The sequence below is a fragment of the Biomphalaria glabrata genome, chromosome 16, assembly GCF_947242115.1.
Source record: "Biomphalaria glabrata chromosome 16, xgBioGlab47.1, whole genome shotgun sequence".
Taxonomy (NCBI): Eukaryota; Metazoa; Mollusca; class Gastropoda; family Planorbidae; genus Biomphalaria; species Biomphalaria glabrata.
In genome coordinates this window covers 10,513,897-10,540,153 of record NC_074726.1, presented here as the reverse complement: position 1 = coordinate 10,540,153, position 26,257 = coordinate 10,513,897, and the positions used below count along the sequence as shown (strand labels likewise).

Below are 26,257 nucleotides of genomic sequence, written 5' to 3'. Positions count from 1 at the left end.
AAAATACCCAGTTGGTAGTCAAGTAATTCTAATAATTAATTAATAAATGACTCTATCAGTAATTGTTTTAGATCTATCAGATTCATATGACTTATTATTTATACTTATTTTATATCATTCGTCCAAGAAAATCTAGCTCTAGATCTATTTCATTTTAGATTAGGCTATAGTTTTTTGTTGTTTTTTTTGTCATTTTATTTAGGCTACAATATTAGGCTATCAAGATTCACTTTTTCTTTGTTTCCCACGAGACGTGTATGCCTATAGCCTAGTCCTTTCGATAATAAAAAAAAAACGATTAGAAATGCGTAGCTTGGAGTGTCAAAACTGTATTAGGCCTCCTATTTTTATTTCGTGCAATTTAGTATATCGTAACAAATACGCATTTAGCGGAACGGTAGACAGGTCTTCATCCAGATTTAGTGTAAATAAACCAAACACAGAAACACTGAAAGATTGTATTTTCGGAATTTAGATTCTATTTTTTGGAAAATAAGTGGCATTTTATAGGGTGATCGAAAAAAATAACTTTTGTGACGATCTCTTATTCAGGGAAATTGTATCTATTTTATCAGATAGTCAGAAAATGGATAAAGTTTTTACAGATCTAATAAAATATAGTGTGGGGAAGTTTTACTCTCAATGAAGGTCAATCCAAGTAGCTCTCGGAGTAAATTTCTTCTTTGGCATCCTCATCGATTTTTCAAAATGGTATGGTGCGCGAAAAAAGATGCGCGACGGCACTTCGACTCTCTTTGTCTTTGTAAAAAACTCGAAGCTGGTGTTCCATTAGTATAGTTCCATGATATAATATATAAGTTTATGGGGTTGACCAATTAGTTTTAAAGTTTCGTTCTTTTATTGACATTGTTGTGACGATACGAAACTTGCATACAAAAATTCATTTGAGTTGTTCCCAGCAAACCGTGAGAAACTTTAAATTTTAACTTAATCAATTATTTTCATGTCCACCCATACTTAATTTCTTTTAGGATTTATCTCCCCTCGCACTGTTTCTCACGGGACGAATCTCGACGTAAAACATTAACTAGCCTCTCTAGGGCTAACTTTTAATTTTGACCGCTGTGCAGGTACCAGCACACAATAGTCGCTGCACGCCGCGGCCTAATAACTTTTCACACCTATTCCCCCCCCCCCCCCCGCAGGATACGCATCGCTATAAGAATAGCATTGCACTCGGGCTGGACAGATACATATTCGCTTAAGACTTTACTCTCACGGTAGACAACGAATATTGACCATAAATCTGACCTGACGCCTGACATCTCCGGTACATCGATACATGTGAGAAAATCAGCTAGCTTTCTTTCCCACCCGTTAAACAAAATGCCCCAACTATATATAGAGAGAGACACAAGCATTCTAAGTTAGGCCCGCTAAAATTCATTCAGTCTCCTTTGTTAGGAAGTTTATTAGTGAGGTTTAATTTGGGACAAACGGGTGAGTGTAAATATTGTTACGATTCTCCTACTATCCAGGCTCTCTTCAAACTGCACCACACGACACAACGAACTTAAAGAACCTCACAACTCAGGGCTCCAAAGTAACAGTAGCAATTTAATCTCAAATACAATTCAACACTGTACAGTTGGCAACAATATTACACAAACTGTCCAAAATCCTAGCCTTGCTCCGCCTGACTTCACACACCGTACTGTTTCTAACTTCGCCTGGTACTGGTCACATTGCGAGGTAACGTGAAGTCCAGTCTTTCTGACACACTCGCTCTTATATACTGTCTCTACTGGCCTTCTAGAATCGGATGGAACGTTCTTGACCACTCAGAATGATCACAATCGCCGTGACTTGCGTGCGTAATATTTACACACAGGTCGTTGCCGAACTGGCATGTACTGTCACTGGTCACAGTTGACCGCTCGTCCTGCGCTGGACTGGGGCGATTTGCGTCGGCTGACTACACACACACCACTACCCCCATCTGTGCCACCAGAAGGTTTATAACAATATTTTACTAAACTTATTTTATCTTATAGGAATGTGTGAGTACACATTAGTACACAACCACGTTCCCCGTCATTACATTATGACTTTATTATGTATGTACATTGTACTATCTTATGTCGATGCTATATCTTCATATAATATTACCAATGCCGCTATGGTTGTCTACCTTTGTAACCATAGTTATTATATTTGATTTGTTATGTTTCATCCATTCCTGTATCTTAGTGATTGGTGTAAACAATAACCTTTCGTGAATCTAAGTACTGTCTAAGAACTTAGATCACAGTGCTCTAAACTTACAGAGCCCATGTGAAATTAATCATTTCACATTTCTATTATATCCCTCATACATATTATTATGTCTCACACGCGTGTGAACTTATAGTTCCTTAGATGAGTTTCATTTTGATTAATTATATCAAACCCTTATACTGTATCTCGATCCCTAGTATTGTATTTTCATCTTATCCTTTAGTATATAATATGCTCATTCCCCATTTTACTATAACTGATTGCTTATCGTCGTAATCAAATTTAATGGATGAATCTTGACCAGTATCATCCTACATTGTATGATGACACATTTATTGTGGTTATCTTACTTGTATCTTTTTGTTATTGAGTTATATGCATGCTTTAAGATTTTATAATTAATTGTCTTAAATGCCTTATTGGGATTGATACCAATGCCTACATCTGATTGATTGCAAGGCATATGGGAATCCCTGCTCAATGCCTTTAGGAGGTTCCTAATTGTCTGTCTTATCCCCAACCTGGTTGCTACCCCCGATTGCTACACACGATTGCTACACCCGACTGCTATAACTAACAGATCTCCACCCAAAGCTGTAACCGGAGCAGAACACACCAGATACCCCCCCACCCAATTACATACCTGTTAGCAAGAAGGCATTGCCTACTGTCCTTGGCCTTAACATATTGCCCAGTGTCCACAGTGCCTTATACTGCCCAGTATCATCTGCCCAGTACCCGGCCCAAACTGTCCACTGCCCAATAGCTATTGCCTAATGCCGACAGATTAGAGCAACCTTCGCTGCAGAAGATAAAATGGTGTTGAGTTAGCACGGCTCTCTATGAGCTAGAGATCACAGCTGAGAGATCATCCCACTACAACTTAGTCTGCAGCACCAACCCTCTCTACTGCTAAACAGGCAGCAGCCTCACCATAGAGCCAGCTTGCCTACAGCATAGAGAACATCCCGAGCCGACGTCCTAAGACAGAGCCGGATGACTCATCCTTCTGAGTGCCAGTCCCACGACCGCCCAGAAGACGACCCACGGGCTAGCAGCTAAGAAAATAAGTAGCCAGACATAGAAACATTCTTCTCTTCCAATCATTCACCAATTAGCAATCCATGATGAGCAGTTATGTTAGAGATTAGCACCTTCATTTCATTTCTTAATTATAATTGTATTTGATCATTTATCTTTTGTAAACTTTCATTTATTAAATTATTTTATTTATAAACGTATAATATTGGTCTGTTCTTACTGTTAGTTGCGGTGTGCCTGTACAAAATCTTATATGTGAGCGGGATAAATTTATAAAATTTCCCCTAAACTTAAACAAACAAGCCCAAATACTAACTAATTTAACATCTCGTCATAATTGTACCATTTTAAGGTTCTACGATAGTGGAAGAGAGATTAACTTACACTACGGTCTCCGCCATGATCTAAGGAACATACTAAGTCTTATCAAGATTAGTCAATCGGGATTAATTTCTAAGATGAATATACATATAATTACTGGCATTGTATGCAATGGAAAGTAAATTAAATTTCTTATGTGCTTGTATCATATGTTTTTTTTCTCATATAATAATGAATACAAACATTTCAGGAGTGTAGGCTACACAGTAGTTGAGCTCTTAACGGGCGATCCGCCATTTCGACATTACAATAGCATTGAAGCGACATTCAAAATAACCGAGTGTGACCACCCAGAATATTCGTTACCTGTCGGGTCATCGGACCATGTGAAGGACTTTCTAAATATAACCTTTCAGAAACAGAGCTCTGGAAGAACATCTGCAGAAGAGCTAGGAAGACATTCGTTTGTTAAAGGTTAGTTTCTAAGTTATAGATGTTTTTAAACATTTGTTAGATATCTACTTAAACTTTAATTGATGGAATTTTTTTTTTAAGTTTGGGAAATTTTAGTTGGAATTTAAATGTAAATTCAAGTAAAAATTGAATTAATCATTTCAAGAAAAAATATTTCGCACATGGTGAGTTACCTCACGGAAATGCTTTAGAGACCAGCTTAGGCGCCAACTTGCTTTAACTGACACTTACAGGCCATAATTACTATGTATTTACTTTCGGTTACTCTCAACTCATTATTTTAAAAAAATGACATCTGGCTAAAGTAGCTATTAAATATTTTCTAATTTTTACTTGAGTATTGGAAATAAACGATTACATTTCATTTGGTCATATGTTTCTCATCAATCTACCAATGTTATATTTCTATGTTAACTCCATACGTGTCTCTCTTACAGAAAAATAATCAGAGGGCTCAAAAATGATTACAAGCGTTGGATTCAGACTTCTTTATTTGATTTTGTGTTCGAAGTCAAGCTTACATGTATTTAGAATAATTCATAAGCCCAATGTTATATGGTTTAGTTTTATTCTTTTAAACATTAAAGTATAATCCATTAATTTTTAATTTTACATAAAAAATGTAAATGCATCAACTCATTTTTTTTTAAATGTAGCCTGAGTCAGACGCACAAAAACACACAACGAGCAATTTTTGTATTCATATATATTTATATATACATTTTATTTCGAAAACGACCTCTAACGATTTTCTTTACAATTATCAAGGTATATGTATATAAAAGAGAAACAACTAACATTAACTCGTTGGCCACATTGCGAAAACTGGAGGTCGACCTTTTATGTAGGTTTAAAAAGGTTTCATTATCGTAAAATTAATTTTTGGCTAGACATCTTTTTATGAATCAAAGGGTTTTGAATGACGTCGTATCGGCCTACAGCAAGAAATGGAAAAAAAAAACTTGACACCACTTACGTCACTAGCTTACAGCAGTACACTAAAACATTACTTTGAGAACTTGAACACAAGTATTGATAAATCGATAAGCCTAATTAAACATTTGCGCACCATCTTATATGCTCGCTCTCTTATCTTTTTCAACTACGTAAAAGCCATCTTCACGGCTCTCGTAATTAAAGTGTAAACAATTAATAAATCACGAAAAATATTTATTTTTTTCTTCCATAATAAATCAATTAACATAAGTGTTTGTAAGAGTGTTATTTCTCTAATAGAACCAAAATGACAACGCTCGTACATATTTCTAAGAGTGAAAATAAAGTAAAAGTAAACAATCATACATTGGTACATTTTGGAAGTGAAATGCATAGTTTGTTTTCGACATTGCCAAAGTACAAATCAAAAGCGACTTATATTTATGAATAACACTTTATTACCGGGACTTAAATCGTGAATACTCATTTTATAGCGCATGTTGACAGCGTTATGGTGCTAGTTTCTCATATAGGCCACCAGCTGAATGAAACGTAATTCCTATTCAAATTGTCAAGCTCAGTGACATTTAGAAATAACAGAACACAAAAGCAACTCTTCGGATTGCTAGTCGTTTCCCAATCACTCAATCATTTTCGTCACTACAAAAAATGTTTCCGAAATGAGTTCGGGTAAAAATCTTTCTCAACTCATTCAACCGTGTCACCTGGTACTAGTTCCTTCCGAGTTATTTTCTGACCTGTATGCAAAACCAAAAACATGTGTCAACGCATGGTTCGACATTTTATATCATTGGATACATATTCGCTCCTGAGGGTTCAGTTCGAATACACCGGACTGGTTCATGATCTTAAATAACTGGAGCAAATATACATACTTTCAAAGAGACAAACACAATTAGCTTCAGAACTCTTCACTTTATGAACACATAAAGTTTATTTACATGATAGTAATGGTGATAGTGTTGCAATGATGAGATGTAAATACACAAATGATACAAATCTATCATTTGAAACGTAACTTGAACTGGAAGGAGGGAAAGAAACAGGAATCAAGTGTGGGGCCCACAACAGGAAGAGGCATTTTTCACGCTTTTTATGAGTCTGGAATAAGTTGATATTTGGCATGCGGAGAGCGTCCCTCACGTTGGCAGCTGTCCAGGTACCAAATATATCAGGCTTGTCCAATAGAAGGTATGCCTCGATAACTGCTACAATTTGGGATCAGCAACCCTTAAAAATACCATATATAACTCTATAATATCTAAGTTCTTATTCTTGTAATTAAATGCTTACTTCTATATAAGTGTTAGGCTCTTGTTCCTGTCATTAACTTGAGAATACTAACACTTCAACATTCACCCTTACTTCCAGTCATGTGATTTATGATGAGTATTCTTATTTCATTTATTTTATGATTTAATTATTTATATATATATATATATATATATATATATATATATATATATATATATATATATATATATATATATCATTGAATAAAAAAATCATCATTAAGTACACTAAAACAGAGACGAGTTAAATACAAAAAAAATACAAAATAATACAATTAAAACAATAATGAGAGAAACATAAAGACGCCTTAGCAAGTTTTGTTTTAGTAATATTGTCCTCACCATTTTGGGGGGATAAATATCTTGCGTTTTCTTTAGGGTCTTTGCATTTCAGAAGTCCATCCTTTTTTCTTAGTTTGTACACACAAAAAAAGTAAAGTTCTCCTTTCAGATCTTGTGGGTTGTCTATAGGGCTGAATGATGTGAAGGTCATCTGTTTTTTCTTGGCCTATGGTTAACGAAGGTGTCATGTGGATAAGCTTACTCTAAATTTCCATCAAATATCTTTATTCGTGCTAGACTATTTGTCTCTTTCTAGGCAAATTTTGTTTTCTGTCCTAGAAGTGAATAAAGAGATAAATATAAACTGACTTTCTTTTATACAAAACAATGGCGTTATTTAGTTTCATTCACGACATTCCAAACACCTGAGATAATGTCTTATAATGTTATCTAAATAGTAAAAATAAAATAGTAATAAGTAAGTAATAAACACCACTCGAGTTGTTTATATATGTTTTTCCCTGAGGTCTGACCTATTTGGTAATTATAGTGCTGCAACCTGCTCAACAGCTGAACTTAATCACGTCAACGAAAGAACTGTATAACATAACTAGTTTAATAATATAGAAACAGCAGCTCAATAACAAGTAGTCAATTATCAGTCATCAGTATTACAAAACTACATTCTTGTTTACATACTAATAATCAGCCAGACTTCTGTCTTTCACCAGTCTCTGTAGTATGTCTTATGGTGCACAATCTCGCGCCTAATGAGAGTCAGCAGCATGTAATGTAATTAGTTACAGAAATGAACAAACCTTTTCTGTCATTCAACCTTGACCTATACCGAGCCAAGGCCCTCAGAAGTATTTCTGGAAGTGTTAAAAAAAGGTGTCAGTTCATATGTTTTACTCAATTTCTGTATTAAGTTATACGTCAACGACTTAATTGGACTAGACGTCTGGAGCTACAATCCGGGGAGTATATTCTAGGTCTCAGCGAGGCAACAAAAAATCCGTGTAGGAGCGATTACACTGGGGGACAAAACGCGTGGTGGTGGGGGGAGGGGGGAGGTGAGCGATGGGTATAAAAAAATCAGGCATCAACCAAAGAAAAAAAAACTCTTTAAAGTTTGGGCAGCTGAAGTAAAGTTAGACGAATTATAATGAATAAGCTTTTCTATGATATTTTTTAGAACCATAAGAATATTACACTATTTTTTTATTTCTACAATACCTTTATTCAACTCGTAACTTTGTGGAAACGAAAACCAAATACCTGGATGATTTGACACGGATCTCGAAAACTTCTCTAACAATTTTCCTAGAAATTTGATACTTAATGTAAATGTAGTAGATCTATGTATTCTGGAGATGTAGCCTAAATATGCTAGTCTAAATATATTTAGTAGAAATCTTTATCTAACCTTTCTCTTCTTTAAGCATTATGATCTCTCTGTCTTTTTTCACTATTTCGCCCGATGCTTTACACACTAACAAAAAAGTGAGAAAAACAATCCATTAATCTTTTTTCCTAAGAAAATAAGACACCAATAGCAAAGACTAACAGACACACAATCTCTTTTGTTCCACTGGCAATTAAATCATTAAATACAAACAATTTGATATAAACTTTTCGCATATAAAATATGAGTGAGTCTGATGTGAATGTATATTTTGGTTTTCTATAATTATAATGTTTTGATTGGTGTAATGCACAAATTGTAAGACTAATATCCTTATGGATAAGAAAGATTATTATTATTATTTTTTATATAAACATTAATGAATTATAGACGTAACTCAAAACAGATAACTAGATAAACAGTCATCTATACTATACATGCATTCGCTTTACTTATAACATTATTATTTTCTTTAATTGTTTCTAATGCACTATATCAGTGACTGCATCAGCAATACGCAAGTTAAGACCCGCGGGCAGCGGGTAATATCTGTCTAGTAAATATATATAGATTATAATAGATTACATTAGAAAGAAAGACGGACACACACATAGATAGATAGATAGATAGATAGATAGATAGATAGATAGATAGATAGATAGATACTTTCATATATAGCTGGTTATGTTGCTAGGTAGATAGCTAGGTATGCAGTTAGGTATTCAGAAAGTGGTGGGTAGGTAGGTAGATCTATATATTGTACGAATGCAAATATGCTAGTCTAAATTGTATTTAAAAAAAAACTATTTAGTAGAAATCTTTATCTAACCTTTCTGTTCTTTAAGTTTATTGATCTCTCTGTCTTTTCTCTCGATTTCCTCCAATGTTTTACACACTAACAAATAACAAAAAAAAAAAAAACAAGATTACAAAGAGAGTTTTGTTATAACACAAACTCAAAGACGGTCCCCATCGCATTCACCAATGGACCAGGAATATTCAAGCCATAGTCTTGTTTTGATCGTTTAAAATAATACAATTTTAAATATCTTTTGGCGTTATTTTTCACATAAAAGCAAACAGGACAATACATCGTCTTTGATAAGATTCTTCTAACACTTCTGAAATAAGTAGAGTAGCGTTAACTGATCACCTAAGTAGAGCATGGAAACCCCTCCCAGATACGTACTAGATTTATATATTGGAGTAGACGGGCTAGAGGATTTAAAAAAAAAATTAGCATGCACAGCTAACCAGTTTCCCATGCAAACGGCATTGTGCACTGTTATCCAGTAGTAGGCCTACTAATCCTGATCATAATCGTTCTACCTACTTTATAGATCTAGACTAGATCTAGAATATAAAATATATCTAGAGACTAGATCTAGACTAGATCTAGATTTTTAGACTAGTTCTAGATATAGTCCATATAGTCATTGCAAAAATTATTGTCACTATTTAATTAACTAATTGGATAATGTTTTAATTAATTCATGTTGAAAATAACAATTGTCAGAGAATAAAAAGAATGGAAGAAAATACGTGTTCAAAATTTGTAATAGAAGACTAAGACTAAGACTAATTTATTGGTTCTTTTTGAAAATTGTTGTGATTACAATGACCATTTCTTATATACAGACAACACAACAGAAACATAAAAATAAATAGAAAAGACACAACATAAAGAGTTCATTCAGCGACTACACACAGTCATCTTGATCCTTTTCAAGTTTCCCCATCGAAGGGTGGCGTTGATAAAGTCTGACAGAATAAGATACGAACGAGTTTTTGTACCGCTCTGTTCTTGTCATAATTGACAGACGACTTAACGTAGTTCTGATGGAGCGAGTGGCTGTTATCTTCCAATATTTTTGCGATTTTTCTTAGACATTTCTGACAAAAAGTTCCTTTAAATATGGTAATGTTGTTTTTGTGATTTTGATGCCCATTTTATATTGTTTTTTATGCGGCGCAACTGTTTAAATGAAGCGTTGCCTTGCCAACAAGTTATTCCGTATGTTAGCAGATATTGTATAGTCACACTGTAAAAATTATCTAGATCTTCTTATTTAGTTTAAAGCTACTGAGTTTATATAGGAAACAGAGAGACGGGGAGCGTAGATTGATAGATAGATATAAGGTTTGTAAAGAGAAAAAATTCAATAAACTATAAAACAGACAGTTATTTTTTTTTATTTTGCTAAAAAAAAAAGGTTTTGGTAAAATGTGTCACTGTTACTAATAGCTAGGCATTTCCTTCAATGCAAAGCTAGATTAGTATGAAACTTCATAAAAATAATAATGTTAATGATAAATCAAATCTTTTTAATAAACATGAACAAATTAGATATAATTCAAAATAGATAACTAGCTAAACGCATATATGCATATACATGTATATGGAGAGACAGAGAGAGAGAGAGAGAGAGAGAGAGATTAGATTAAACAGACAAACAAACAAAAAAATAGATAGATAGTTAGATAGATAGATAGTTAGATGGATAGATAGATAGATAGATAGTTAGATGGCTAGATAGATAGATAGATAGATAGATAGATAGATAGATAGATAGATAGATAGATAGATAGATAGATAGATAGATAAATAGATAGATAGATAGATAGATAGTTAGATGGATAGATAGATAGATAGATAGATAGATAGATAGATAGATAGATAGATAGATAGATAGATAGATAAATAGATAGATAGATAGATAGATAAATAGATATATAGATAGATAGATAGATAGATAGTTAGATGGATAGATAGATAGATAGATAGATAGATAGATAGATAGATAGATAGTTAGATGGATAGATAGATAGATAGATAGTTAGATGGATAGATAGATAGATAGATAGATAGATAGATAGATAAATAGATAGATAGATAGATAGATAAATAGATAGTTAGATGGATAGATAGATAGATAGATAGATAGATAGATAGATAGATAGATAAATAGATAGATAGATAAATAGATAGATAGATAGATAGATAGATAGATAGATAGATAGATAGATAGACAGACAGAGAGATAGATAGACAGACAGACAGATGGATAGATAGATAGATAGATAGATAGATAGATAGATAGATAGATAGATAGATAGATAGATAGATAGATAGATAGATAGATAGATAGATAAGTAGGTAGGTATATAGATGCATAGATAGATAGGTGCGTAGATAGGCAATGTATGCAGGAAGGTAGAAAATGTAGGTGGGAAAGTAGATAGACAGGAAAGAAGATAGATAGATAGATAGATAGATAGATAGATAGATAGATAGATAGATAGATAGATAGATAGACAGACAGAGAGATAGATAGACAGACAGACAGACAGACAGACAGATAGATAGTTAGATGGATAGATAGATAGATAAATAGATAGATAGATAGATAGATAGATAGATACAAGGCCCTAACAATTGCGGGACCTATGCGAAGCAAATTGCGCGGGGCCCAGTCTGGGTAGGGATAAGCATATCGTGAAAATTAAGATTTTGTATTAGAAAAAAACATTCGTCTATGCAATATTTTTTTATAAAATAAAAGCTGGTAGGATTGGCAATCCAAAATGACAATGTTGTCTATATTTCATGAGATTTTTATGAGTTTTCAGGTGATTTTAATATTTTTAAAAGATTTCCAGGACTTTGGATATATTTTGCAATTACAGGAGATTTCCAGGAGGCCTTAGAAAATCAGGAGGCCGCGGAAACCCTTTTATTAGCCTATATATAAGTTTTAATGGTTCAATTTAATAATTTCCACCTAGAATTAGCGCGGGGCCTATGAAAGTGCGGGGCCCACTGCGACCGCATAGGTTGTAGTGGCCTACTTCCGAACTGGATAGATAGATAGATAGATAGATAGATAGATAGATAGATAGATAGATAGATAGATGCATAGATAGATAGGTGAGTAGGTAGGCAGAAAATGTAGGTAGGAAAGTAGATAGATAGATAGATAAATAGATAGATAGATAGATGGATAGATAGATAGATAGATAGATAGATAGATAGATAGATAGATAGATAGATAGATAGATAGATAGATAGATAGATAAGTAGGTAGGTATATAGATGCATAGATAGATAGGTGCGTAGATAGGCAATGTATGCAGGAAGGTAGAAAATGTAGGTGGGAAAGTAGATAGACAGGAAAGAAGATAGATAGATAGATAGATAGATAGATAGATAGATAGATAGATAGATAGATAGATAGATAGATAGATAGATAGACAGACAGAGAGATAGATAGACAGACAGACAGACAGACAGACAGATAGATTGATAGATAGATAGATTGATAGATAGATAGATAGATAGATAGATACATAGATACATAGATAGATACATAGATACATAGATAGATACATAGAGAGAGAGGGAGATATTAGATAGATAGATAGATAGATAGATAGATAGATAGATAGATAGATAGATTTATTAATTAATAGCTTAATGACCTTCAACAAACGGATGCTCCAGTAACTTTAATGCTGATGTTCTTGCGTTCCAGTCTTTTTTAAAAGTGATGTTTAAGAACTCTCTTAAATTCTCAGATGTTACTTTTGGCAAAGTGTATTCAGGATGTTTACAGCTAGCTATCTTTAAAATCACTTGTATTGGCTCTATATCGGCGAACGGTGGCCTGGTCGTCAATAACTCTACAACTGTACAACCTAAGCTCCTTCCAAACAAAAAAAAAATGGCCTTAAACAGGTTTCTACTAATAATTAAGTTCATATCAACTCAATCTGTCTGTCTAGTAATATGTTTGTACACATTATTTCTTCGACACCCAATCTCGGATCAAGCTGAAATTTTGCACAATTTTTTATTTTACCTATGAAAACAAGAATTCATTAAACAGAGTTAACCAATTAGTTAATTAACTTTAAGTAACTATTAACTATTGGTAATTGATTACTTTGTTTGATATCTCAAACAACTGAAATATTGTACTTGACTGAAGTAATGGTATAAGCTGAATTAGTCCCCTTTATAGGTCGCCGGTTTAATCTTTTGAAACAAACAATAGACAACAATAAAATCTTTTTTTTTTTTTGATAAGCACATCACTAGCAGAATGGTTAGTATGTCAGCATTAGGAGGCTTGAACCATGAATTCGCAATCAATACGTCACTGATTTTTTGTTCTCATTATTTTTGTGGAGAAAAAAAAGGATGTATTTTTTTGTTTTAAAAGATGTCGTCATAAGACACTGGCGGCCTGCCCGATTAGAATGCAACTTTAAAATGTGTTTGGTTTAAATCGGGAGTCCTTATTTGTGTATTACTGATCTAGTGCATTAAAATCAAATTAAACAAGAAAAACATTAAAATACATTTTTTTAAAAAAGAAAATACCTCCTTTATGCAACTAATTGAGTGATGGGTTTTCTCTTTAAAATTTCTGAATCTAAAAACATTTTTTTCCCCATTTCCCCTTCTCCCTGATAAAGAATCCTGATTTTGCGAATGTATAGATATAGTACACCTATAAATAATCCAATGATAAGCATTTGGATTTAGACTTAGAAGACAATGCGCTTGAATCAATAAAGCCTTACGTTCGGAAATTCCCTAACGGGATAGCCCTTTCCAGAACGCGATTGTTCTTTCAAAACCGATGTAGGATCTAGACCTAGATTTAGTCTCTAGCCAAATTTACATTTATTTTGTCTTACTTTGAAAAATTATAACGGTCAAACTAGAGTTTTCCTCATGTGTCCAACGAGCTAGTAATTCTTTTCTCAGCGATATACATCAAGTATTCAAATCATAGGAAAATCTTTAGAGCCGCTTTTGAGATCAGCGTCCGCTTTCAATGAAATAGTGACTTGAATAGAGTTATCTAAAGAAATCACGAAAGCGTGAACCTAAAACGTTAATACAAAAACAAATGTGTAGGTTAATTTTATAAAGATGTAGATCTATAATGTAAGGGATATTTGTGCGATAGTTGTCAATGTTTAACAATACATCGTATTGAAAGTCCAAAATAAAGACTTGAGAGGCCTTTATAGTAGTTGAAGTAGATTTAATAATTCAATAAAATATCATGATATCAGATTTTCAATTTATTTTTAATTATTTGAGATATCGGGACGGACGGACGGACAGACCCCACAAATACTAAAGACTGATACATTCGTCAAACATTATAATTAGTTTGAATTATAGGATGCATATGGAGCCCCCTGAAAGTGGCGCCCGGGGCATCGTTCCCCTCTTTCCCTCCCCCTCCCCAATACGCCTCTGGGACAGGTGCCGGATTGCAGATGCCATACACACCAGGAGTAAAAAGATAGGTGAAAGTGCAACAGCGCCTGGTCATTAAAGATGCCCTATCTGTGACTGCAGTTTTCGTATGGAGGATTGACCTCTTAAGTCATACAAGTAATAACAGGGGAAAACATATCTTCCCTCGAGACGCAAATAGCCACAGAATTAGGATACTAGTTCCCTACCATAAGTCGACGTTCTTTCCATAGTTATCACTAGTTATTATTTCAGGTGCCAGCCAGTGAAACGAGCCAACTGTTGTGTGCGGGCCAGCTTCTGTTATGCTTGTTAGTTGTTTAGAAACACCAAAGTCTGTGACTTTCACATTGCCAACAGTGTCGCGGAGAATATTTGCAGCTAATTGAAAACACAATCAAGAAAAAACATTTTTTAAAATAAATAATACGTCCTTTATACAACTTATAAGACTTTTGTTTTTCTCTTAATAATTAATGAATGCTAGATTTAAAAACACTAAAAAAAAAATTTAATCCCTCCCCAATCCCCCCTCTCCGAGAAAGAATCCTGGTTAAGCGAATGTATAGATCCACTTCACTTTATAATATTCCAGCCTTTAGATCTAGAATTAGATTAAAATCATTCGAGCCGCTACCCGTGTTCAGATTTCAGGTTTCACGAGGCTGTAAATTGAGTAGAGGTATTGTAAAAAAAATATGCTTATAATTGACTCAAAAAAAAACCCACTTCAATTTCTAGGTATAAAATGAGACCAGGAAGCTGTTATCTTACTGACAGGATTTCTTAGAAGTTGTTAGCGAATTGATCAATACATATAAGGTAACTTCATGCAGACGTTGGAAGTCGCCCAAGTTGGGCAAGTATCTTAAGAAAGGGGCAGATTGGTAGAAGAGACTAGCTGCAGGCGAAAGAAAAAAAAAACAAAGGGCAAACTTGGAAAGGCAAAAAGAAAAAAAAAACAAAGAGGGCAAACTTGGAAAGGAATAACGATTCTGAAAAAAATGAATTAGATAAGGATTCAAATATGTTGAAGACAACAACATATAATTTTAATTTAGACCATGAAGACACTCTAAGTACGTCAAAGGCTTATCTCACAGTAAAGAAATAATAATAATAATAATAACGTTATGCAATTAAAAATGAAAAATACATATTTTACCTTTGATGTCTCTATGAATAATGTTACTCTCATGAAGAAATGCTAGTCCTTGTAAGATTTGTCTTGTCATTGTCCGTGTCACAGCCTCGTTAAAAGGCCCAAAGTCATGCATGTGATCGTAAAGGGATCCCTGTTGTTTTTTTTAATGTTTTTAAAAATTATTAATATTGACAAGTTTGTAGCAGTAGTAAGGTGCTTATGTGTAATTATTGATAACATATCTATATATATATAATTATCTATTCATCACTCTCATTGTACACATACACATATAAGTATTCTACAATTGTTACATCTTATACATGTTTCGGATGTTCCTTCAGAGTTGAAGATAGTTTACTTCCTAGTCCAAACCTCCCGCAGGTCGACGGGGGATGGGAGCGGGCAGGGTTTGAACCCGGGACCATCAATAAATCCGAACGACAGTCCAGCGCGCAAACCGCACGACCAGGCAGCTATCCATTAAATTCATAATTTTATTTCAATTCATCCACATAGTTGGTTACTCTATGTACCCTGGACCTCAATTTAGTTAAGCTATTAAGCAACATAAATAATTCTTAACCCTGACAGTATTATCAATATTTAATTATTTAATTGGGTAATGTTTTAATTGATGCATGTGTTGTCTTCAAAAATTAAAAATTATGCTATGTTTCGGAGATTGAAAAATGGAAGAAAAACATGTTGAAAATTTGTGTCAGAAGAACAGACAGACGAGCAGAGTAAGTTGAGATAAACTTTGTAAAAATAAACATTTCAATAAACCTATAATGTCCTGACCTTATGAACCTGTATTCGCTAGACGTCTTGGTTACAGATGCATAAATCTCTACAAATAGATCTATTTTTAAAAAAAAAAGATAGATCTCGTCTCCTTGGGTCTATTGGGGGCAAGTTTCAGATAGTTGAATAGGAAAGAGTTGCTTGTTCTTATTTGATTTGTATTTGGTGCTATTGAGATTTAAAGGATTGATCTTAGAACAATGTTAATGCATGATTGTACGTCTACGAGATTATGGTCTTTTATTAAGTGCAAGATATTAAAGTGAATTCTGGTTGTTCGTTTGGTATGTTCTTTGGAATAGATCTCAAGGATCAAGAGTTCGAGCATTGCTTTCTTCTTCTGTCCTGCAGCAAGTTTTGACTTCTTGTGGCAATTTACTAATCTTTCATTTCTACCCTTCCTTTGCAAATTATTGTGTGACTAAAGAGGCTAATCATTGAGACACATCTACGCTCACAGTTTAGGACTTTTTAAAAATTCATCATTTATCAATACTAATTTAGAATTGCTAAAAATTATTGTTTATTATATTATTTGAACAAAAAATAAGAATTGATTTTTTTTTTATATTTTTGTTAAATAATTGATATATTTTTAAATAATAATGTTACCCCTGGCATATATTCCAAAAAGATGAGTACTTCTTCTTTGCTCTCTTCACATCCATAATACTGAACGATTCGTTCGTGTTTGATGCTGCTCAGGATTTGGATTTCATTTCTTAATTTATCTGTGAACTACTTAAAAAAAAAATAAAAAAATAAGGCTACAAAGACAGTTTGTGTAGAAACACAAACTCAAAATCGGCCCCCGAAGTGGTCCACCCAGGCAGGTAAATTGGCAGGTTTCAATATTTTCAGAAAGAATATCAGAATGAAATTCTATCAAAGACTAATGAAGGATGAGAATGGAGAAAGAAGGTTGATAGATCCTGTCTAATGCCCCAACGGTCCAACAGATCAAGTGACAGGTGAAAGTGAATGTGAAGCTAGATGTGAAGCAGGCCTAACTGATGTTATATAATGATTATCTAATTGATGTAATTGTTTTTTAAAGGGTCAAACTCTTATTCATAGTCTCAAGAAAAAAACAGTTCCGTAAAAAAAAAAATTAAAAAATATCCTTTAGTGTATACTGTGAGGCTCTGCAGTTCACATGATAATATGAAAAACTACTTATTAATTGTTTCTTTAAATTATGTTCCACTTGTATGCATATTTAAATAGATTTTTTTCCATAAAAAAGTAGTAAACATTTTTGTGTAAACTTAGAAATACATTTGTAAAAAACAATTTAAAAAAAAATAAATCTAAAACCGTTTGTAAAATGTGTAAAATATGGTAAATGGTCTTCTCCCTTACTAAATAGCCTCCCTTGTTTATTACTATTAATACTGAATAGTTGTAAAAATGGTGTATTTTTATGAAAAAGCTGCTTGCATAGTTGATTTTAAAAATTAATTTGGCTTTCGGAAAAGAAAAACGCAGCAGTTGCATCAGAACTTTGAAAAGTCTTCAATATTATGATGTCGGATTTTCAATATCTTTTTCTAGTTTACGAGATCTAAACTGGACGGACGGACAAACAATCCACACTTAACTAATAGCGTCTTTTCCCCTTTCGGGGGCCTCTAGAATACGTAACTACATAAAAAACACAACTTCTTATTGCTGTAATGCTGAGCTACGAAACAAATGTGAAAAGTGTTATTTTGTCTGACGTCTGTGGAAATTTGAACAGAAAATGTACCTGTGATATATTAGCTTTCGTTTGGACTAGTTTGATATGTTTAATGGCAAATAACAACGACGTATTTGGGTCACAGTACAGGTACACCTTTCCAAATCCTCCTTCTCCAATCTTTTTCCTCATTTTACTCTTAGTTGGTTTTTCACTGAAATCTAGAAGAAAAAGAAAATACAAATAGAAGTAATACTATTTATTGAGTACTTATTATTTTATTGATTTTTTTTTACCACATCTAGTGTTAGAAAGTTATCCAACTAACCGCCACAGACCGCCCTCTTGTTAAATTTTAATCGTGTATAAATATGACATATTGCAAGCTTTCATTCAGAATTGATGAAAATCAACAACTGTATTTAACTTTATTAATAATAATTTCTTTATTATTCACCTTTTTTAATCTTATCTTATCTTATATAATACAGACGTTACTTCAAAAAAGAAGATGATTACATCCTACGGTCATGCATTTAGTCATGCATATTAACCAATAACTTAAATTCTCTTTTAATTTCTTCTCTCAGCTCCCAGACACCATATAACGACTACAATTCTCTGTAGCAATGAAGAAATACAGTGTTTTAACTATTTGATTTTTATAAAGCAAAAAAAAATTGTGGACAATAAAACATGTTTTAAAAAAAGCTAACTGCGCATGCAGTTGTAGAAATAAAAAAAAAGGTTCCCCTTTCAGATCAAGCCGTCTATAGAGCGAATGATGTAAAGGTCATCTGTTTCTGTGACACAGTGTTAACAAGGGTATCTGTGGCCAGCACAACGACCAACTATTTTTTTTTACATTTTCCCAACTAATGTCAGGTACTTAATGGAGGTGGGTGAACTCAGAAGCGCCCTAAGGATTTCAAAACGAAATATCCCAATCTTTACCAAAATTCGAACGCGGGACCCTCCGGTTCGGAAGCAAAACGCTTTAGCTTTTAAACCTGTCACTTCCACGCCCAATTGGTTGTAACAGTGAGGCAAATAGAGCTTTTCAGTGAGGCGTCTTTTTATGTTTCAAAAACAAACATTTTTTTGTTGATTATAAAACCCATTTAAAAAGTATTAAAATACATAAGAGCTCCTTTGATACACAATTAATGTGAACCTAATTTACACGCGATCATGGTGCTAACAAAACGTACAGAAGCTGATATGTTACGTTGAAATACTATGGTATTAAAAAGAAATTTAATTCGAAAACAAATATATTTCTAATACATACCTGCTTGGGCCATATTTCACATTGTTAATAAATGGTTGTCGCTTTCTCCCTTGTTTTTGATGGCTAGTTCGTTTCTATGACCAATGATAGCATTCCGTGTGGTTATGCGCTAAAAATAAATATTTATATTTTGGCTTTCATATTACAATAGAATGTGCACAGACGTTTAAAAGAATTAACGTTTCTAAAGACAATGAACCTCATTCACCAATCGTAAACATACAACATTTAGCCACGTGATTCTCTATCTATATAAATTAGGATCTAATTTTTAATACACAATGGCTATCACGTGACAGTTTCTTTTTTGGTCGTTTTTTTTAATCAATATTATCACGTGACTAAATTATATTTGTTTACGATTGGTGAATGAGGTCCACTCCTCCTTTACGAAGCTGATGTCTTTTTGTAAGAGCGATGACTTTGCTTTTAATATTGCAACATTGAAAAGAAGAATTCTAGTTTGGTGATAGAGCTATAAATACAGATTTAGAAGATGGTGCGCAGAATATCTCGTTGTCTCCTTAATGAAGACATGCGGGATCACCCTCTTGTCCTGGCTTGGATTTTGTGTGTCGTCAGTTTGATACTATTTCTCTTACTCTAAACGCGAGTCCGAACACATCCAAGGCACAGAACAATTAACAATATAAGTAATAAAACTTGTAAAGACTTCAACTGATATTTATTTACAGGTGGAAATGATCGTCTTGTCTATCTATGTGTCGTGTTAATTAGCAGTCTATTTAATTTACATCTTTCTACAAGCCCTAGCCATAGTCTTCTCCTATCATGTGCCAATACTCTGCAACGTCATTCGTCTGAATACCTTACTATTTTTACCGTCGCTAAAACAATGCACAGTATATTTCTTAACAAAACTAACATAATCTCTAAAATAAACAAGGTCACTACAAAACAATTGTAACGGTCGTCAAACTTCTTTTTTTTTCCTCAGCGATATATGCCGTATTTAGAGATCCATTTCCACTCATTTTTTTTTTTTTGACCCGATATAGATTTTGAAACCGGTAAAGAAGAATTGTATCAGGACAGACACAGCTCAAGAAACGAAGAAAAATGTCTAAACTGATGAACTATTATACCAATGGAAAGTATCTTTTACATCGATGCTTTGGCCCAGGGTAATGGCGATTTCAAAGATGAGGTTAACGGGTAACTGTTATGTCCAATGGTTAGGTATTGATAGACGTTATAGTTACCCATTTTTTAAATTTCTTTTCCAAATAAAAAATGGTAAATTCTCCATTAAAGAGTATTTCAAGGATTTCTCAACATTGTACAATTAAAAATATGTAACATATTTAAAACAAATAAAAAATTCAATGATGCAGAGGTTAAAGACTGTATAGAGATACAATAAAATGTCTATTCATTATAATTAAAATTAAAGGTCGTTTGGGCCACGAGACGTTAAGCAACCAAAAATAAATCGAAGAGACAAACAATTAAAATAATATAGGCTTATTAATAATCAATGCTGTATGTTTATTGTATGTATTTTCTATACAGAAATTTTAATAGCAGCTATCTTACAACTATCAACTTTTAAAACAAGATTTTGCTGGGTTAATGATTCTATTTTTTCCCCTTTGGTATTGATACATAGTGTTAAAAAAAGTAATAATAATAATATCTGAATGTATACAAATTATATTGCTAATGAGCACTTCTCTTGCACTATGGTCAGTGTATTGGCCTTATGAGGCTTAAGCCCTCAAGTTGGAATTACATTAATCAAAATTTGTTTTTAAAAAGCTATCGCGGAAACCTTCATCCAGATAGCCCCTTCTACCACCCCCCCCTCCTTTCTTAACTGGTACAGACAAGTGATTTAAACACAACGCACTGTGATAGATGCATTAAATTTTGCTAAACGAAATTGCACAGATTTATTATTGTTAGTCTAGATCTGTTATAAAATTAATTACAGGACAGATCCAAAATAATCGATAGTTAATTATTATATACAACACAACGGATGAACAGGATGAAACCCTTTAACGTTCCAGTATTACTCGATGGTCATTGGTTACACAACAACACAGGACGATAGGAACACTGGGTCAGCCTGGTGTTAAATTGTTTATTTGTTTTTATGAGAAATGTGTAAATTTAATATAACAATGAAAATATATCTTACTTAAGATATAAAAAAAAATAATTGACAAACAGGCGTAGAACTTACCTTAACCACAAAAAGAAAAACAGTTTTTATAGTGTGTTAAAGTTCAAGGATTTTAATCTAGGTTAAATAAAGCCTAGACTGCTGCCACTGTGTACACACTTTATAAGATAAAGGTAACTGGTGTATGTCGAGTCCAATGAATTATCGATTTTATTCGATACGTGGAATACTAATAAATTTTATATGTGTTAAATAGAGATTCTAGCTTTGTAATATTTCCTGTATTTTAATATATAAGTATGTAGTCTAAATCCAGTTTTTTTTTCAAAACGTAAATCAAATCACTCTGTCTGTCTGTTTGTCTGTCTGTCTTTCTGCTAAAATGTTTGTACACTTTATTTTAGAGATGGGAAACAAAACGAACCCGAACTTTAAAACTAATTGGTACAAACGGAACAGAACGAATCGTTCTTAACTTAACCGAACTGAATCAAGATTTTGCCCGCAGGAAACCATATTAACCCCTTGAAAACCCCGTGCTAAAACAGTTCAAAATTCACAACAAATAAAATAAACAAACACACATACAATCTTACGTCTTACACACCCCTGGTGTTGACACACAATATAAGTCAATATGTTTGATTATTATAGAGCTGTTTGTGGCTGTTAAACGGAAATAGGAAATCAAAAACATAAATAAATATGACAGCATTCGGACATGAGCCGCAAAAATAATATCTCTAAGTTAGATCTAGAGATTAAATCACTGTACTATTGATCAAGCAGAGACAAAAAAAAATGAGTCGGAGGTAAGGGCAGGCTGCAGAGTTGTGCAAATGTTCAATAGTGGTATGAGGATTTTTTTTCGTAGGCTAATGCGTAAAAAGGAGGGTTGCTATCAGTGATGGAAGAAATTCGTCATCAATTGATAAATACATCTGAAGCCACTGCCCTTTTTCACTTAATTGAGAACTAAGCGATAAAGCAGCAGAGTTTGAAATGTTTTCAATAGCATCTGACATATTAGACACCTCTTAACTCCTGCTACCTATTCGTGGTAGGAAAATAAATTTAAAAATCACTGAAATAATAGCGTGAATGGAACAACCCACACTGTTCAAAAAAGTTTCAGACGTCATGGAGAATGTTTCTCTTCTTTGGGAGAAATTAGTGGGCGTGACTACTGATACCACCAGATGTATGGCTGGATGTCATAGCAGACTTTCAGCAAGAGTTATTAGAAAAAGTTTGAGGCAAGGTGTTGAACCAGTACCATGTGACAATGTGTTCTGCGCTGTACATTTTATAACATTTCAAGCGTTGGACTATAACATTTCTGAGAATTTTTTAACAGAAGTAGAGTCTGACTATGAAGACGTTTTATTTTAGAGTGAAGTGCGCTGGAGGAAAGGTTCTAAAACCTTTTTGTTATATGAGACATGAAGGTGATATTTTATAAAAGAGAAATGAACACAAGTGCCTCTTGGTTGAGGGATTTAACTTTTATAAAGTGGTATCACTTCATGTCGAAATGAACTCAATAAAAGAATACAAGAAAAACAAGTTGATTTCGCATGTATAAGCTCCTTCTAGGCGAAATTGTTTGCGGTTGTATAAGGTGACATAAGCGCCTTCTAAACGAAATTGCAACTCATCATTTAGCAGTTGGAAATGGGCGGAATGTTGCGTATTCACCTCACAGAAGAACTTCTAGACTTAGTGCTTCGACACGGAGCTACATCTATGCAGCGGGATTTTCAGAAGTTGGTTTCGGATAAACTTCTCACATCCCATGAGATGTCTAAGTACAATATCCACTGGTTTTAATCATAAGTGCTTTGTTTTTTATTTAAGGATTTGTTTTTATCATTTCTGTTATGTGGCCTGTGACACGAGTGTCTGAAATTAAAATTATACGTCATCCGAAAAAGGTTTACCGTCACTGTTTTATCAAATAAATTGAATTGAGCATTCTTAATGTTCAAAGTTTTTGTTATTACCTAATTTCATAACATTAAACCGAGATTATTATAGAATGCCTGAACACTGACCTGCAACGTCACAACCTGTGGGCAGTTTAGACCAAAAGCTCGTTGACACGCCCCTGATCTCTACGACGTGACAAATAAATATGTGTGTGTGTTTTTGTATGTGTGTGTGTTTTTATATGTGATTAATGTTCATTACAATCTAATCCTTCATTCTATCAGACTGTTTTTTGGTATCCTAGAAAAGTTATTCCTGGAGTTAGTGGAAAAACAGTAGAAACACCGCTCTAGCCAGCTAGGAGATCTGAAGGAGCGCTGCGAGTATTAATTACGTCACACTTCATGGCTACACATCGTTCTTGGTCCTGGACCCTTTCAGAATGGCGAAATAGAGTTTAGTCTTATTTCTTGCAAGACTAACTCTACCAACTGGAATGACGAGCCTCCAAATTTGGTTACAATTTTCAATTATATCTAGCTCTATAGATGACCTGGATGAAATAATTACAAGATGATTTCTTCATGAGGTTACTAGGTAAACATTTTTGGTTAGATTAATTATATGTATATGACTGAGAATGGATTTTACATTACACGCTTGTGTGGGATCTTTAGATTGACGGGTAAGGCGAAGTGAGCATTAGAGGTGCCACTGAGCTATTCAAGTATTCATTAATGTAGAAGGTTTTATTGTTAATTAAAAAATTTCTAGCGATCGCCCTAATTCTCTACATAAGACGTATCTCCCCTAAACTTAGTAAGTTTAATGTCTTTCAAACAATGAATTACGAGTAGCTCATTAAGTAATTGGTAAATGTTTTGATTCATTCATGTGTTGTCATCGACAATCAATAATTGTGCAAAGTTTCAACTTTATTTGAGAATGGGAAGAAGTAGACAAAAAATAAAACGTGTAGAAGATTCCACATAGACGGACAGTACGAGTTGATATCAGCTTTGTAATGAAGAAAAAAATAGTTTACCTTTTGGAATTGCTTGGGTGTAAACAGGGGACTGATCACTTGCGTCATTTTTTAAACAACACAATTGTCAGGTTCTTGTATTCTTGTATTTATCAAATTATTATTATATATTTCCAATGCAAATATTTATTAATATTAAATATTATTTCAATTTGTATTATTGTTATTATTTTCTGAACTTATAATATTTTGGCTCAAGTTCAGCCTGACAAGCACATCACACACACATGTAGTTGTAGATAAACTAATAAACTAAGTGTATGATGTAAATAACAATAAAATTTATTCTTGTGATAGATTTACAAATGACTGATTCATGATGACTGATAATAATAGTATGAAATATCAATATGTAATAATATGTAATCTACAATGATCCAGTTAGTCTCCTTAGATAAAGATCATTCATATAATTATGAAACACATAGTATATTACCTTAACTATAATAAGTAGTTCAATGGATCACATAGTCCTTCAATCTCAAAAACAACTGGTAATATATGTAGATCTAGCCTCTAGATCAGGTACTGTCCACTGACGACAATTCCAAAAAGTAGAAGTTCATAGTTGACACTACACCATCAGGTCTGACCACTGCAACCCGCAGTCTGGAATCTTGAACCTCAGACTCATGTACAAATCAACGTGCACACCAGACGACCAACTGAGAGAAAGACCTCAGTCCTGTAGACTGTAGACCTAAAGTTGTACTCTCAATATAGAACTGAGACTGAATAAACAAGTCTTGACACTGAGACTTGACACAGAGTCTAACATATAGACTTGACACTAATACTTGAAATAGAGTCTTCAACTGAGACTACGACTAAAACTTAGTCTTGACGCTAAAACCCTATAGAAGATAAAAGAAAGGATTCTTCTAATCATCTATATCTAGTCTAATTATAGACTTACAAATACGAACGAATTCAAAAAGAAAAACTATACAATGAAAAATAAAACTCACCCTAAACAGGGGTCAAGATAATCCAACAAGAAAATGCTAAGGCTATCCAATAACAAAAACCAAGGAGAAATTCCAGAGCTCTCAAAACACGTCTATCTGTACCAACGTACAAAACAATGGAGAGACTGTACTAGACGATAAATGACGCAAATCACACACACACTAAATTTACGTCACTAGAAGTTGTGACAAGCAACAAAAACTCAGTCCTCTAGTCTACACAGAAAATATTAATAGTGTAATGACGTCATCAATATAGTGATCAACGCCGCACTATCAATTAGAGAAATAATTCTACTATACAGTTACATAGATAACTGCGACAACAATGTCTTTCCGCTGGTCGTTTTCCCATCAAATAAAGATGTTTAGGATCTCTCTAACTGGATTTACATTAAAGTGGGCATGTAAGATGGGATTTCCGGTTTCGACGCTGTTCTCTAATACCAAAAAAAGAGAACTTTTTTTCACACTTGCGACGCCGCTGCTCAAAAGGGCCATGTTTAGTAAAACTTAGGTCTTCCCGCGCCGTTCGAGGCGGCAAGCTGTCTCCATAAAGATCTGTCACAGGTGATGTCTGAAACCTATTCCCACCTGGTGTTCACTGCTCTGAGGCCCTCCATTTAAGTGTGGCGCCATTATATACGAGGACATTCGTCTTTGCGCTTTCCTCGTATTGGCCTCCATGTCGTGAGACATGCTACTTTTCTTCAATTTCTGAGCACTGATTATAGTCAAGATTAAAATTTGTATGGTTAATATCATATTTATGTCATATTAATTTGAAGTGTTTCATGTACGACCATATCTAAGTCATAATAAATACTTACTTTGAACTACTCAGTAAAACTTACGAATCGATTTTTTGTTTCTTTTAGTGTTTAGAAAAATGTTATTCAATAGCTACTTTTCCATGGTGAAACAAACAAATAAAAAACAACTCTAATTTCTTGTAA

At 33.6% G+C, this 26,257-nt stretch overlaps 1 protein-coding gene across 5 annotated transcripts; it reads right to left on the bottom strand.

Moving 5' to 3' along the window:
* Positions 1-5,946: 5,946 nt before the first annotated feature.
* LOC106072482 (mitogen-activated protein kinase kinase kinase 3-like) lies at positions 5,947-18,136 on the bottom strand. 5 transcript variants are annotated; one of them, XR_008775434.1, is made up of 10 exons: positions 17,989-18,136; positions 16,851-16,976; positions 15,453-15,582; positions 14,497-14,668; positions 12,490-12,713; positions 8,840-8,905; positions 8,032-8,097; positions 7,424-7,477; positions 6,666-6,940; positions 5,947-6,261 (listed from the first exon to the last, which is right to left on the bottom strand). XR_008775434.1 is itself a non-coding variant. In XM_013232858.2 (9 exons), the coding sequence occupies exons 1-9, from the start codon at positions 18,109-18,111 to the stop codon at positions 6,918-6,920; spliced, it is 984 nt and encodes a 327-aa protein (XP_013088312.2). In that variant the 5' UTR covers positions 18,112-18,136; the 3' UTR covers positions 5,947-6,917. The 5 variants fall into 5 exon arrangements, 4 of the variants coding, with proteins under 4 accessions (XP_013088312.2, XP_055870489.1, XP_055870492.1 ...); XM_013232858.2 differs by having other exon boundaries at positions 5,947-6,940; XM_056014514.1 differs by having other exon boundaries at positions 5,947-6,940; positions 12,490-12,710.
* Positions 18,137-26,257: the final 8,121 nt, after the last annotated feature.